The sequence below is a fragment of the Agelaius tricolor genome, unplaced genomic scaffold, assembly GCF_023055355.1.
Source record: "Agelaius tricolor isolate 1412-34295 unplaced genomic scaffold, bAgeTri1.0.p SCAF_117, whole genome shotgun sequence".
Classification (NCBI taxonomy): domain Eukaryota; kingdom Metazoa; phylum Chordata; class Aves; order Passeriformes; family Icteridae; genus Agelaius; species Agelaius tricolor.
Genome location: NW_027269377.1, coordinates 179003 through 195074, shown reverse-complemented (window position 1 = coordinate 195074; position 16072 = coordinate 179003). Strand labels below are relative to the sequence as shown.

General features: G+C 55.1%; 2 protein-coding genes across 2 annotated transcripts; one reads left to right on the top strand and one right to left on the bottom strand.

The window, feature by feature from the left end:
- Positions 1 to 3544: 3544 nt before the first annotated feature.
- PRF1 (perforin 1) lies at positions 3545 to 11634 on the bottom strand. Its single transcript, XM_071419729.1, is given in 7 exon segments — positions 3545 to 3826; positions 4444 to 4653; positions 4655 to 4930; positions 6803 to 6963; positions 8116 to 8720; positions 10878 to 11392; positions 11467 to 11634. Coding segments are annotated over 7 exon segments (2217 nt in total).
- Positions 11633 to 16050, top strand: LOC139586400 (uncharacterized). Its single transcript, XM_071419728.1, has 2 exons — positions 11633 to 12716; positions 15986 to 16050. The coding sequence occupies exons 1-2, from the start codon at positions 11633 to 11635 to the stop codon at positions 16048 to 16050; spliced, it is 1149 nt and encodes a 382-aa protein (XP_071275829.1).
- Positions 16051 to 16072: the final 22 nt, after the last annotated feature.

The following is a 16072-nucleotide window of genomic DNA, read 5'->3' as shown; positions in this document are numbered from 1 at the left end:
GGGGAGGGGCGCACCTGGAGGGGGGGGAGGGGAATCGTTAAAAATATTAAAAATATTAAAAATACCAAAACGGCCCCGAAAATCCCTGAAATCGCCCCAAAATCCATTAAAATACTGAAATTACCAAAACGGCCCCGGAACTGCCAAAAATCGCCCCAAAATAATTAAAAATGCTGAAATTACCAAAAGGGCCCCAAAAATCCCTAAAATCACCCTAAAATCACCCCAAAATCCTTAAAAATACGGAAATCACCAAAATGGCCCTGAAACTGCAAAAAATCCCCCCAAAATCAGCCCCAAAATCCTTAAAAATACTGAAATTACCAAAACGGCCCCGAAAATCCCTGAAATCGCCCCAAAATCCATTAAAATACTGAAATTACCAAAACGGCCCCGAAAATCCCTGAAATCACCCCAAAATAATTAAAAATACTGAAATCACCAAAAGGGCCCTGAAAGTCCCTAAAATGGCCCCAAATCCTTAAAAATATTGAAATTACCAAAACGGCCCCAAAAGTCCCTGAAACCACCCCAAAATCAGCCCCAAAATCCTTAAAAATATTGAAATTACCAAAAGGGCCCCAAAAATCCCCAAAATCAGCCCCAAAATCCTTAAAAATGCTGAAATTACCAAAAGAGCCCCAAAAGTCCCTAAAATCGCCCCAAAATCCTTAAAAATACTGAAATTATCGAAAGGGCCCCTCGAAAGTCCCTAAAATCGCCCCAAAATCCGCCCCAAAAATCCCCGAATTCCTCCCAAAATGCCAAAAAAAAAATGCACCCAAAAAAAGCAAGAAATTCAGAAAAATCCCCAAATCCCCCCAAAATTCACAAAACTCCCCTGGACCTCCCCAAAATCCCCCAAAATCCCCCCAAAATTTCCCCGATTTTTCCCCAAAATCCATCAAATTGCCCCAAATCCCCAAAGTTTCCCCCAAATCCCCAAAATCTCCCAATTTCCCCCCAAAAATTCCCCCGGGTTTCCTCCAAAAAAAAATCCCCCAAAATCTCCAAAATCCTCCAAACGCCCCCAAAAATCCCCAAAGATCAAAAAAATCCCCCCCAAAATCCTTCAGATTTCCCCCAAAATTCCCCAAAATCCCCAAACCCCCAAAATTCCCAAAATTTCTCCCAAATTCCCCCCAAAATTCCCCAATTTTACCCCAAATCCCCCAAATCCCCCAAATTTCCCCCAAATCCCTGAAAATCTCCCAAACTGCCCCCAAAATTCCCCAAATTTCCCTCAAAATTCCCCCAAATTCCCCCCAATTCCCCAATTTTACCCCAAATCCCCCGAATTTCCTCCAAATTTCCCCCAAATCCCCCAAAATCGCCCCCAAAATGCTCAAATTTTCACCAAACCCCCCCTGATTCCCCCCAAATGCCCCAAACTCACCCAAATTTGCCCCAAATTTCCCCCAAATCTCCCCAAAACCCCCCCGAAATCCCCCAAATTCTCCCCAAATCCCCCAATTTTACCCAAAACCCCCGAAAATCCCCCAATTTTACCCAAAATCCCCCAAATTCCCCAATTTCCCTCCAAAACTCCCCCAAATTCTCCCCAAAATCCCCCAATTTTACCCAAAATCCCCCAAATTCCCCCCAAAATTCACCCGGATTTCCCAAAACCCCCCAAATTTCCCCTGAACTTCCCCAAAATCCCCCCAAAATCCCCCGAATTCTCCCAAAATCCCCCAAATTTCCCCTGAACTGCCCCAAAATGCCCCAAATTCTCCCCCAAATCCCCCAAATTCCCCCCACCCCCCCAAATCCCGCCAAAACGCCCCAATTTTACCCAAAATCCCCCAAATCCCCCCCAAAATTCCCCCGACTTTCCCAAAATCCCCCAAATTCCCCCCAAATTCCCCAAATCCCCCAAACTTCCCCTGAATTTCCCCAAAATCCCCCCAAAATCCCCCAGAGTTCCCCCCCACTCCCCAAATCCCCCCCAAACGCCCCAAAGTTGCCCAAAATCCCCCAAATTCCCCCCGGATGCCCCAAAATTGCCCCGAATCCCCCTGGGGACCCCCCAGTTTTGCCCAAAATCCCCCGAATTTGCCCCCAAACCGCCCCCGGTACCTCGGGCCCGGGGTGGAAGCGGCGGCGCCGGAAGCGGCCGGGGCGGGGCCCCAAAAATGCCACAAAACGCCCAAAATCCCCGCCCGGGCCGGGAGGGGCCCCAAAACCCCAAAAACCTCGAAAGTCGAATTGAGAAAATAAAAAAACGCTTCGCATCCAACCTAAAAACCCAAAATCCTCCAAATTCAGGCCAAAATCCCCAAATATCCAACCCCCAAAATCCTCCAAAATCAGCACAAAATCCCCCCAAAATCCGACCCCCAAAACCCCCCAATATCCGACCCCAAAATCCCACCCCAAAATCCCTCAAATTCAACCCCAAAATCCCACCCCAAAATCCTCCAAATTCAGCCCAAAAATCCAACCCCCAAAATTCTCCAAATTCAACCCAAAATCCCCAAAAATCCAGAGCCAAAATCCCCCAAAATCCAACCCCCAAAATTGTCTAAATTCAGCCCAAAATCCCCCAAATCCAACCCCCAAAATTCCCCAAATTCAACCCAAAATGCAACCCCCCAAATCCTCCAAATTCAGCCCAAAATCCACCAAAATCCCACCCCAAAATCCTCCAAATTCAGCCCAAAATTCCCCAAAATCCGACCCCAAAACCCCCCAAAATCTGACCCCAAAATCCCACCCAAAAATCCTCCAAATTAAGCCCAAAATCCACCAAAATCCAACCCCAAAAATTCCCCAAATTCAGCCCAAATTCCCCCAAAATCCAACCCCAAAATCCTCTAAATTCAGCCCAAAATTCCCCCAAATTCAGCCCAAAATCCCCCAAAATCCAACCCCCAAAATCCTCCAAATTCAGCCCAAAAATCCAACTCCCAAAATTCCAAAATCCAACCCCAAAATCCCCCAAAATCCAAAAAAAAAAAACCTGAAAATAATAAAAAAAAAAATCCCAAAAAATCATCCAAAAAATCCCCAAAAATCCCAAAAAAATCCCCCCAAAAAATAAAATAAAAAAAAAATCCCCAAAAATCCCAAAAACCCCCAAATCTCCCCTGAAAATTAAAAAAAAAAAAAATCCCCCAAAAAATTCCCAAAAAAATCCCCAAAAAATCTCCCCCAAAAATCCCCAAAAAATCCCCCTGAAAATCCTCAAAAAATCCCAAAAAACCCCAAAAAATCCCCCAAAAAATAAAACAAAAATCCCCAAAAAATCAAAAAAAATCCCAAAAAATCCCAAAAAATCCCAAAAAATCCCAAAAAAATCCCCAAATTCCCCAAAACTCCCCCAAAATTCCCCTCCCAGTCCAGACCAGTCCAGACCAGTCCAGGCTCTGCTGCTCATTCCTTTATTCCCCTCCCCCTCCCCAAATTTTGGGACAAAGGCCCCAAATTCGGAGCCTTCATCATCGTCATCATCATCATCACCAAACTGGGGCCAAACTGGGCCAAACTGGGAGGATTTTGGGGCTTTTTGGGGCTTTTTGGGAGCCCCAAATTTGGGTCGGATTCAGGCGTTTTCGGGACCCTCGGGGGACCTCCCGGGATCGGCCGAATTTGGGGTTTTTGGGGCCTTCGTCCCCATCATCTTCATCATCTTCATCCTCCTCACCCAACTGGGGCCAAACTGGGCCAAACTGGGCGGGTTCTGGGGCTTTTGGGGAGCCCCAAATTGGGTCAGATTCGGGATTTTCGGGGTTTTCCTCAGCAAGGCCCCAAAGCCGCTGAAATTCGGCGTCGCTGATTTCTTCATCCTCATCATCCTCATCATCGTCACCGAACTGGGACCAAACTGGGCCGAACCGGGAGGGATTTTGGGGTTTCCCAGGGCCCCAAATCGGGGCGGATTCGGGGATTTTGGCGTTCTTCCAAAAACCCCTTTTTGGACCTTCCCAAAATGGCCCAAATTTGGGTTTTTTGGTGCCTTCGTCTTCATCATCTTCATCCCCCTCAAACTGGGACCCAACTGGTCCAAACTGGGCCCTTTTTTCCCCAAACTGGGCCCCTTCTTGTCCTTCTTGAGTCCCCAAATTTGGGTGAAGTTTGGGATTTTCGGGATCATCTTCGGGACCTTCCCAAAATGGCCCAAATTTGGGGTTTTTGGTGCCTTCATCTTCATCATCTTCATCCCCCCCCAAACTGGGCCCTTTTTTCCCCAAACTGGGACCCAACTGGGCCAAACTGGGAGGATTTCTGGCGTTCTGGAGACCCCAAATTTGGGTCAGATTTGGCTTTTTCGGTGCCTTCATCTTCATCATCTTCATCCCCCTCAAACTGGGCCCTTTTTTCCCCAAACTGGTCCCTTTTTTCCCCAAACTCGGCCCTTTTTCCCCCAAACCCTTCCCTTTTTCCCCCAACCCCTCCCTCAGAACCTTCCGGAACCTCAAAGAACCTGTGCACAAACCCCACCCCTTCCTCCTCCTCCTCCTCCTCCTCCTCCTCCTCCTCCTCCTCCCCCACCAACCTCGCCCAATCGCCTCCCTCAGGCGGCCACGGAGCCCCTCCCACCACGCCAGCCCCGCCCATGGGCGTGGCCGGGCGGTAATCGTGGCAGAGCGGCCCGGCCAGGGCGGGGCCGCAGCGAGCGGTCACTCTGAAGTCCAGCCGCCCCCCCCCCGGGGAAACACGAGCTCTCCGGCCAGCGTCCGGCCGCCAGCGGCCAGCGGCAGGTGCCCAGGTGGTCGTCGTCCCAGCCGTGGTCCTCGTCCCACACCTGCAGCTCCAGGTGCGCCTGCGGCCGCAGAGTGACCGCGCCCAGGTCCAGGCGCTGCCCCCATTGCGGCCGCTCCGCGTTCCAGGCCGTGGCCGTGCGGGCGCTGCGGCCGCCGAAGGAGGCGCGGACGTAGGCGTCCGTGGCGGTCAGGAGGTCACCGCGCCAGCCGCGGCCGCCCAGCACCTGCGCGGACACCGGGCGGGGTCAGGGGTCAGGGATGGGGTCATCACTGTGGTCAATGGTCAGTGGTCAATGGTCAGTACCTGCACGGACACGGCAGGGGTCAGGGGGCAGTGGGCAGGGGTCAGTGGTCAATGGTCAGCACCTGCACGGACACGGCAGCGGTCAGGGGTCATTGATGTGGTCATCACTGTGGTCAATGGTCAGTGGTCAATGGTCAGTACCTGCACGGACACGGGGCAGGGGGCAGGGGTCAGTGATGGGGTCAGTGGGGAGTGGGCAGTGGGCAGTGGTCATTGCTGTGGTCAGTGCTGTGGGCAAGGGGCAGTGGGCAGTGGTCATTGCTGTGGTCATTGGTCAATGGTCAGTACCTGCACAGACAGGTGGTCATTGCTGTGGTCAGTGGGCAGGGGTCATTGGTCATTGGTCAATGGGCAGTGGTCAATGGTCAGTACCTGCGCAGACACGGGGCAGGGGTCAGGGGTCATTGATGTGGTCAGTGGTCAGTGGGCAGTGGTCAATGGTCAGTACCTGCATGGACACGGCAGCGGTCAGCGGGCAGGGGTCAGGGGTCAGTGATGGGGTCAGTGGGAAGTGGGCAGTGGTCATTAGTGCAGTGGTCAGTGGTCAGTGATCAATGGTCAGCACCTGCACGGACACGGCAGCGGTCAGTGATGAGGTCAGTGGGCAGTGGGCAGTGGTCATTGGTCAGTGGTCAATGGTCAGTGGGCAGTGGGCAGTGGGCAGTGGTCAATGGTCAGCACCTGCACGGACACGGGGCAGGGGCAGGGGTCATTGATGTGGTCATCACTGTGGTCAATGGTCAGTGGTCAATGGTCAGTACCTGCACGGACACGGGGCGGGGTCAGGGGGCAGGGATGGGGTCAGTGGTCATTAGTGCAGTGGTCATTGGTCAGTGGTCAACGGTCAGTGGGCAGTGGGCAGTGGTCAGTGGTCAATGGTCAGCACCTGCACGGACACGGCAGCGGTCAGGGGTCATTGATGGGGTCATCACTGTGGTCAATGGTCAGTGGTCAATGGTCAGCACCTGCGCGGACACGGCAGGGGTCAGGGGTCAGGGGTCGGGGTCAGGGGGCAGGGGTCAGTGGTCAGTGGGGAGTGGGCAGTGGTCAGCACCTGCGCCGACACGGGGCAGGGGTCAGGGGTCAGTGATGGGGTCAGTGGGAAGTGGTCAGTGGTCATTAGTGCAGTGGTCATTGGTCAGCAGTCAACGGTCAGTGAGCAGTGGGCAGTGCAGTGGTCATTGCTGTGGGCAAGGGGCAGTGGGCAGTGGTCAATGGTCAGCACCTGCACGGACATGGCAGCGGTCAGGGGTCAGTGATGTGGGCAGTGGTCATTGGTCATTGGTCAGTGGTCAGTGGTCAGTACCTGCACGGACAGGTGGGCCAGGCTGCGGTGGTCACTGCAGTGGTCATTGGTCAGTGGTCAGTGGTCATTGGTCAGCGGTCATTGCTGTGGTCAGTACCTGCACGGACAGGTGGGCCAGGCCGCGGTGGTCAGTGGTCAGTGGTCAGTGGTCAGTGATCAATGGTCAGTGGTCAGTGGTCATTGGTCAGTGGTCAGTGGTCATTCCTGTGGTCAGTACCTGCACGGACAGGTGGGCCAGGCCGCGGTGGTCAGTGGTCAGCAGTCATTGGTCATTGGTCAGTGGTCAGTGGTCAGTGATCAATGGACAGTGGTCACTGCAGTGGTCAGTGGTCATTGCTGTGGTCACTGCAGTGGTCATTGGTCATTGCTGTGGTCAGTACCTGCACGGACAGGTGGGCCAGGCCGCGGTGCTCATTGGTCAGTGGTCAGTGGTCACTGCAGTGGTCATTGGTCAGTGGTCAGTGGTCAGTGGTCAGTGGTCAGTACCTGCACGGACAGGTGGGCCAGGCCGCGGTGGGCGGGGCAGCACGGGGAGCCGCCCACAGGGAGGGGCCTGGCCGAGCACGGGCAGTGGCACGGGTGGTCACTCAGGGGGTCACTCAGGGGGTCACTCAGGCGGTCACTCGGGCGGTCACTCGGGCGGTCACCTGGAAGATCAACAGGATGGTCAGTGGCCAGTGGAGTGGTCATCATGGTGGTCATCACAGAGGTCATTGGAGTGGTCATCATGGAGGTCATTGGTCATTGGTGTGGCCATTGTGGTGGTCAGTGGAGTGGTCATTGCTGTGGTCATTGGTCATTGGTCATTGGTGTGGCCATTGGGGCGGTCATTGGTGTGGTCAGTGCAGTGGTCAGTGGTGTGGTCATTGGTCATTGGTGTGGTCATCGGGATGGTCATCATGGTGGTCATTGGCTCTTGACCGTCCCACTGCCCACGCTGCTGAGCAGAATGACCAGTCCACTCACCCCACTGACCACTGACCACTGCACTGACCCCTCACCCTGCTGACCACTGACCACTCTGCTGACCACTGCACTGACCACTGACCACTGACCACTGCCCACTGCCCACTGCCCACTGACCACTGCACTGACCACTGACCCCGCTGACCCCGCTGACCACTGCCCACTCACCCTGCTGACTACTGACCCCTGACCATTGACCACTGCACTGACCACTGACCCCTGACCCTGCTGACCACTCACTCACCCTGCTGACCCCTGACCCCGCTGACCACTGACCACTCACCCCACTGACCACCCTGCTGACCACTCACTGACCCCTGACCCCACTGACCACTGCCCACTCACCCTGCTGACCACTCACTGACCCCTGACCCCACTGACCACTGACCACTGCCCCTGCTGCCCTGCTGACCCCTCACTGACCAGTGACCAGTGACCACTGCACTGACCACTGCCCACTCACCCTGCTCACCACTCACTGACCACTGACCCCACTGACCACTGCCCACTCACCCTGTTGCCCTGCTGACCACTCGCTGACCACTGCACTGACCACTGCACTGACCCCTGACCCTGCTGCCCACCCACCCTGCTGACCACTGACCCCTGACCGCTCACCCTGCTGACCACTGACCCTGCTGACCACTCACCACTGCACTGACCACTGACCACTCACTCACCCTGCTGACCACTGACCCTGCTGACCACTCACTCACCCTGCTGCCCACTGCCCACTGCCCCTGCTGCCCTGCTGCCCACTCACTGACCACTGACCCTGCTGACCATTAACCCTGCTGCCCCCTGCCCCCTGCCCCCTCTGTCCAGCCACTGACCCCTCTGTCCGGCCTGTCCTTGCGCCGCGCAGCTGCAGTTGACCCTCAGCGCTTTGGCCGCCGCGTAGCTCTGGATGGCCGCGCGCAGTGACCGCCGCCGGGGGTCAGCGGCCGGCACGAGGGCGTGGAGCGGCCACAGGTCGGCCTCCACCATGGCCGGAGCCTCGGGGACGCTCCGCAGCCAGCGGCCGAAATCCTCCGGCCGCCCGAAGGCCAGGTCGCCGTCGCGGTCGGCGCCTCCGTCCACCTCCAGCAGCCGCTGGCCGAAGAACTCGCCGAAGCTCACGTTGCCCTCCGTGGCCGCGCCGGACGTCCGGCAGGCGGCCGCTCCGGCCGCGCCGACCCCTCCGAAGGTCACCTCGGCCCGCAGGCAGTCGGACGCCTCCTGGGCGCCCACTCCGGCCATGGCGGCGCGGCAGAGCCGGACGGCGGTCAGTGTCCGGAGGCGGCCGCCCAGGCGCGCTGACCGCACGGCGTGGGTGCCCCAGGTGGACACGAGCTCGGCGTAGGGCGCGGCCGTGGCCGGAGAGAAGCGAGGAGGGAGGGACCGGACGGCACGCAGGAAGGAGGGGGAGGGGCGGGCGGCGGTGGGGTCCAGCCAGGTCCTGGGGGGGGAGGGGTCAGTGGTCAGTTTGGGGGGAGTGGGCAGGGTGGGAATGGTCAGTTTGGGGGGAGTGGGCAGGGTGGGAATGGTCAGTTTGGGGGGAGTGGTCACTTTGGTGGGGAATGGTCACTTTCCAAGTGGTCAGTTTGGGAATGGTCAGTTTGGGAATGGTCAGTTTGGGAATGGTCACTTTCTGAGTGATCAGTGTGGGAATGGTCACTTTGGGAGTGGTCACTTTGGGGGGAGTGGTCAGTGGGGAGTGGTTGTTTTGGGAGTGGTCAGTGTGGGAATGGTCAGTGTGGGAGTGGTCAGTGTGGGAGTGGTCAGTGGGGAGTGGTTGTTTTGGGAGTGGTCAGTGTGGGAATGGTCAGTGTGGGAGTGGTCAGTGGGGAGTGGTTGTTTTGGGAGTGGTCAGTGTGGAATGGTCACTTTCTGAGTGATCAGTGTGGGAATGGTCACTTTGGGAGTGGTCACTTTGGGAGTGGTCACTTTGGGGGGAGTGGTCAGTGGGGAGGGGTCAGTTTGGGGGGAGTGGTCAGTGGGGAGTGGTTGTTTTGGGAGTGGTCAGTTTGGGAATGGTCAGTGTGGGAGTGGTCAGTGGGGAGTGGTCACTTTGGGGGGAGTGGTCAGTGGGGAGTGGTCACTTTGGGGGGGAATGGTCACTTTCTGAGTGGTCAGTGTGGGAGTGGTCAGTTTGGGGGGAGTGGGCAGGGTGGGAGGGGTCAGTGTGGGAGTGGTCAGTTTGGGAATGGTCACTCTGGGAATGGTCACTTTGGGAGTGGTCAGTTTGGGAGTGGTCACTTTGGTGGGGAATGGTCACTTTGGGAGTGGTCAGTTTGGGAGTGGTCACTCTGGGAATGGTCACTTTGGGAGTGGTCACTTTGGTGGGGGAGGAGAGGATTTCAGGATGACGATGAAGATGAAGATGAAGACCATGAACAAGAACACGGAGATGAAGAAGATGAAGATGAAGCCGGGGAAGGTAAGGAAGATGAGGATGAGGATGAGGATGAGGATGAGGATGAAGATGAAGATGAAGATGAGGATGAGGATGAAGACGAAGACGAAGCCAAGGAAGACGAAGATGAAGACGAACATGAGGATGAGGATGAGGCGATGAAGATGAAGATGATGAAGACAAAGACGAAGCCAGGGAAGATGAAGATGGAGATGAAGATGAGGAGATGGAGATGAACACGAAGACCATGAACAAGAACACGAAGAAGACAAAGACAAAGCCAAGGAAGACGAAGATGAAGACGATGATGACGATGACAATGATGACAACGATGACGATGACAATGCAGCAGGCGTTGAGGCCGAAGGCCCCGTTCCCATTATTCCCTCCTCACCAGTAGAAGACGCACATGAACACCATGAACAAGAACACGAAGATGAAGCCAAGGAAGACAAACACAAAGATGAAGACGACGATGACGATGACGATGATGACAATGACGCAGCAGGCGTTGAGGCCGAAGGCCCCATTGTTGCCGCCATTGTTTCCTCCTCACCAGTAGAAGACGCACATGAACACCATGAACAAGAACACGAAGATGAAGAAGACGAAGACGAAGACGAAGCCAAGGAAGGTAAGGAAGATGAAGATGAAGATGGAGATGAAGACAAAGCCAAGGAAGATGATGAAGATGAAGATGAGGAGATGAAGATGAAGAGCATGAACAAGAACACGAAGATGAAGAACACAAAGACGAAGCCAAGGAAGACGAAGATGGAGATGAAGATGAGGCGATGAAGGTAAGGACGAAGCCATGGAAGGTGAGGAAGATGAAGATGAAGAAGAAGACAAAGATGAAGCCAAGGGAGATGGAGATGAAGCTGAAGATGAACATGAACACCATGAACAAGAACACGAAGATGAAGAAGACGAGGCCAAGGGAGGTAAGGAAGATGAAGATGAAGATGAAGACGAGGATGGTGATGATGAAGCTGAAGATGAGGAGATGAAGTTGGAGACGAAGATGAAGATGAACACGAACACCATGAACAAGAAGAAGAACACAAAGATGAAGCCAAAGAAGACAAAGATGAGGAGATGAAGACAAAGACGAGGATGACGATGATGACGATGACAATGATGACGATGACAATGCAGCAGGCGTTGAGGCCGAAGGCCCCGTTGCCATTCCCTCCTCACCAGTAGAAGACGCACTCCAGCTGCTGCCAGCTGAGGGCGCTCCGGTCCTGCCGCTGCCACCGCAGCCCCTCCTGCGCCACCCGCGACTGCGACCCCTCCACCAGCGCCCCCGCGGGGCCACGCCCCCGCCCCCACGTGACCCCGAAGCTCCACCCCTTGGTCACCGACGACGTCACGGCCGCGCCCACGGCCGACGCCCCCACGGCCACCCGGGATTGGCGGCGGCAGCGGCGGCCGGAGCGCCACCCCCCGATGGCGGCGGGGACGCGGCGAGGGGACAGCGAGTGCAGGGCCGAGGGACACAGCAGGCAGCGGCGGCCATGGCGGGGGCGGGGGGACAAGGGGACAGCACTGGGGTCACTGTCCTTGGGGTCACCTTTGGGGTCAGTGCCCTTGGGGTCACCACCCTTGGGGTCACCATTGGGGACACCATGGAAACCCTTGGGGTCCCCACTGGGGACAGTCCTGGGGTCACCGCCCTTGGGGACATCATGGACACCCCTGGGGTCACTGCCCTTGGGGACAGCCCTGGGGACATCATGGACACCACTGGGGACATCATGGACACCCTTGGGGACACCACTGTCACCTCCGTGGCCACCATGGCCACCATGGCCTCCATGACCTCCATGACCACCATGGCCACCATGGCCACCATTGTCACCATGACCATCATGACCTCCTTGACCTCCATGGTCACCAAGGCCACCATGACCTCCATGACCACCATGACCTCCTTGACCTCCATGGCCACCATGGCCACCATTGTCACCATGGCCACCATGACCTCCATGACCACCAAGGCCACCATTGTCACCATGGCCACCATGACCTCCTTGACTCCCATGGCCACCATTGTCACCATGACCTCCATGACCATCAAGGCCACCATGGCCACCATTGTCACCATGGCCACCATGACCATCATGACCTCCACGACCACCATGACCTCCATGGTCACCAAGGCCACCATGACCTCCATGACCTCCTTGATCCCCATGGCCACCATGGCCACCATTGTCACCATGACCATCAAGGCCACCATGACCATCATGGCCACCATTGTCACCATGACCTCCTTGACCTCCATGACCTCCTTGACCCCCATGGCCACCATGACCACCATTGTCACCATGGCCACCATGACTTCCATGATTTCCATGACCACCATGACCATCAAGGCCACCATGACCTCCATGACCTCCTTGACCTCCATTGTCACCATGGTCACCATGGCCTCCATGACCTCCATTGTCACCATGGCCTCCTTGACCACCATGACCATCAAGGCCTCCATGTTCACCATGGCCACCATTGTCACCATGACCTCCTTGACCTCCATGGTCACCAAGGCCACCATGGCTTCCATGATTTCCATGACCACCATGACCTCCATGACCTCCATTGTCACCATTGTCACCATGACCATCATGACCTCCATTGTCACCATGACCATCATGGCCTCCATGACCATCAAGGCCGCCAAGGCGACCATGACCACCATGACCATCATGACTTCCATGGCCACCATGACCTCCATGACCTCCTTGACCTCCATGGCCACCATGGCCACCATTGTCACCATGGCCACCATGACCTCCATGACCTCCATGACCATCATGGCCACCATGGCCATCAAGGCCACCATGACCTCCATTGTCACCATGTTCACCATGACCCCCATGACCTCCTTGACCCCCATGACCTCCATGACCTCCTTGACCATCATGACCTCCATGACCTCCTTGACCTCCATTGTCACCATGGTCACCATGACCATCATGACCTCCATGACCATCATGGCCACCACTCCAGGTGTCCCCACTGGTTCCATCCCAGGTGCCATCCCAGGTGTCCCAGGTGTCCCAGGTGTCCCCATGGGTGTCCCAGGTGTCCCCATTGATGTCCCCGTCGATCTCCAGGACCCTCCCCGGTGCCATCTCCATGGTGGTGGCGTCGAAGCCGCGGCCCAGGGCGGCCATGCCGGGGGCGGGGCTGGCGCGGGCGCAGGCGGAGCCGCGGGCGCGGTGGCACTCGGGGGGGGAGGGGCGGGCGGGGCCGGGCGTGGCCGCCAGCAGGGCCAGGAGGGGGAGGGGCAGCGGCACCTGGGTGGGGGGGGGAGAGAAATTGGGGGGGATTTGGGGCATTTTGGGGCATTTTTGGGGGGGATTTGGGGCATTTTGGGGCATTTTGGGGGGGAATTGGGGCATTTTGGGGGGGATTTGGGGCATTTTGGGGCAGTTTGGGGGGGATTGGGGCATTTTGGGGGGGATTTGGGGCATTTTGGGGGGGATTGGGGCATTTTGGGGCAGTTTGGGGGGATTGGGGCATTTTGGGGCATTTTGGGGACGTTTGGGGCATTTTGGGGCAGTTTGGGGGGGATTGGGGCATTTTGGGGCATTTTGGGGACAAATCAGGGATGTTTGGGGCATTTTGGGGCAATTTGGGGCATTTTGTGGCATTTTGGGGACAAATCAGGGATGTTTGGGGGCATTGGGGCATTTTGGGGACAAATTGGGGCATTTTGGAGACATTTGGGGCATTTTGGGGAAAAATCCGGGATGTTTGGGGGCAAATCGGGGATGTTTGGGGCATTTTGGGGGGGATTGGGGCATTTTGGGGCATTTCAGGGATGTTTGGGGCATTTTGGGGAAAAATCAGGGACAATTTGGGGGATTTTGGGGCATTTCGGGGACGTTTGGGGCATTTTGGGGACAATTTGGGCATTTTGGGGACGTTTGGGGCATTTTGGGGACAATTTGGGGACTTTCAGGGACAAATCGGGGACTTTGGGGCATTTTGGGGACGTTTGGGGCATTTTGGGGACAAATTCGGGACAATTTGGGGATAAACTGGGGACAGTTTGGGGATGTTTGGGGCATTTTGGGGACGTTTGGAGCATTTTGGAGCATTTTGGGTCATTTTGAGGACAATTTGAGGATGGTTTAGGGGTGTTTGGGGCATTTCAGGGACAATTCAGGGACTTTGGGGCATTTCGGGGAAATTTGGGCATTTTGGGGACAAATCAGGGACGTTTGGGGCATTTTGGGGACAATTTGGGCATTTTGGGGCATTTTGGGGACAAATCAGGGATGTTTGGGGCATTTTGGGGCATTTTGGGGACGTTTGGGGCATTTTGGGGAAAAATTTGGGGACATTTGGGGCATTTTGGGGACAATTTGGGGATAAACCGGGGACAGTTTGGGGCATTTTGGGAAAAAATTTGGGACAATTTGGGGACAACTTGGGGCATTTTGGGGACAAATCGGGGGGATTGGGGCATTTTGGGGACAAATCAGGGGGATTGGGGCATTTTGGGGACGTTTGGGTCATTTTGGGGACAATTTGGGGGGGATTGGGGCATTTTGGGGACGGTTTAGGGGGGTTTGGGGCATTTTGGGGACATTTGGGGACAATTTGGGGAATTGGGGACAAATCAGGGACAATTTTGGGGGGTTTGGGGACATTTTTGGCCATTTTTGGGTGGCCCCGCCCCTCCCCCCCCCCGTTGTCACCTCCCCTCCCCCCCCTTCCGGTGTCACCCCCAAAATGTCCCCGAGGTGTCCCCGCCCCTCCCCCCCCCGGCCACATCCTCTGCGGGGGGGGGAGGGGGGAGGGGCGGCACCAAAATGACCCAAAATGGCCCCAAAATGGCCCCAAAATGGACCCAAAATGGACCCAAAATCCCCCCCAAAAAACTCTCAGAAAAAAATCCCGAATTTTCACCCCAAAATTCCCCGGATCTGCCCCCAAACCCCCCCCCAAATTTACCCAAAATCCCCCAAAAATTCCCACAAAAATCCCAGAAATGTCCCTAAAACCCCCGAATTCCCCAAAATTCACTCAAAATCCCCCAAAATGTCCCAAATCTCCCCCAAATCCGTCCCAAAAATCCCTTAAATCCCCAAGATTTTCCCCCCAAAATTTTCCCTAAATGTCCCAAAATCCCCCCCCAAATCTCCCAAAATCTCCTCCAAATCCTCCCTAAACTCCCCCAAATTTTTCCCCAATTTTCCCCCAAAATGTCCCAAAATTCCCCCCAAATTTCCTCCAAACTCCCCAAATTTTCCCCCAAATTTTCCCCCAAAATTTTCCCTAAATGTCCCAAAATTCCCCCAAATTCCCCCTCCCCAAAATCTCCTCCAAATCCCCAAATTTTCCAATTTTCCCCCTCAAATATCCCAAAATTCCCCCCAATTTCCTCCCCAAAATTTTTCCTAAATGTCCTCAAATTACCCCTCCAAAATCTCCTCCAAATCCTCCCCAAATTTTTCCAAACTCCCCCAAATTTTTCCCCAATTCTTCCCCTAAATATCCCAAAATTCCCCCCAAAATTCCCCCCAAAATTCCCCCCAAATTCCCCAAATTTTCCCCCAAACTGCCCCCAAAATATTCAAAACTCCCAAAATTTTCTCCCAAAATTTTCCCCAAATATCCCAAAATTCCCCCCCAAAATCTCCCCCAAATCCTCCCCAAATTCCCCCGAATTTTCCCAAACTCCCCCAAATTTTTCCGCAATTTCCCCCCAAAATTCCCCCCAAATTTCCCTCAAATTTCCCCCAAACTCCCCAAATTTCCTCCCCAATTTCCCCAAATTTTCCCCCCAACATTTTCCCCAAATGTCCCAAAATTCCCCCCCAAATTCCCCCGAATTTTCCCAAATTCGCCCAAATTATTCCCCAAAATTCCCCCTAAATTTCCCCCCAAAATCCTTCAAAATTCCCCAAATTTCCCCCAAACTCCTCCCAAAATATTCAAAACTCCCCAAATTTCCCCCCCAATTTCCCCAAATTTTCCCCCAAAATTTTCCCCAAATTCCCCTCCAAAATCTCCTCCAAATCCTCCCCAAATTCCCCCGAATTTTCCCAAACTCGCCCAAATTTTCCCCCAAATTTCCCTCTCAAATATCCCAAAATCCCCCCCAAATTTCCCTCAAATTCCCCCCAAAATCCTCCAAAATTCCCCAAATTCCCCCAAAATTCCCCAAATTCCCCCAAAATTCCCAAATTTCCCTCAAAATTCCCCAAATTTCCCCAAACCCCCCAGATTTTCCCAAACTCCCCCGATTTTGCCCCAATTCCCCCCTCACCATCCTCGGGTCCCCTCAGGTTCTGCTCGGGGGGCGAAGGGGGCGGGGCCGGATGTGGCTCAGGCCACGCCCCTTTCTCTTTAAACCACGCCCCTTCCCGCCTAGC

What these genes read in the sequence shown, in the direction of transcription:
- LOC139586400 (XM_071419728.1), top strand. Translation starts at nt 11,633, where the DNA reads ATGGCCACCATTGTCACCATGGCCACCATGACCTCCATGACCACCAAG. An exon ending in CCCCACTGGTTCCATCCCAG is followed by an intron (nt 12,717 to 15,985) that starts GTGCCATCCCAG and finishes GGGTCCCCTCAG; the next exon opens with GTTCTGCTCGGGGGGCGAAG.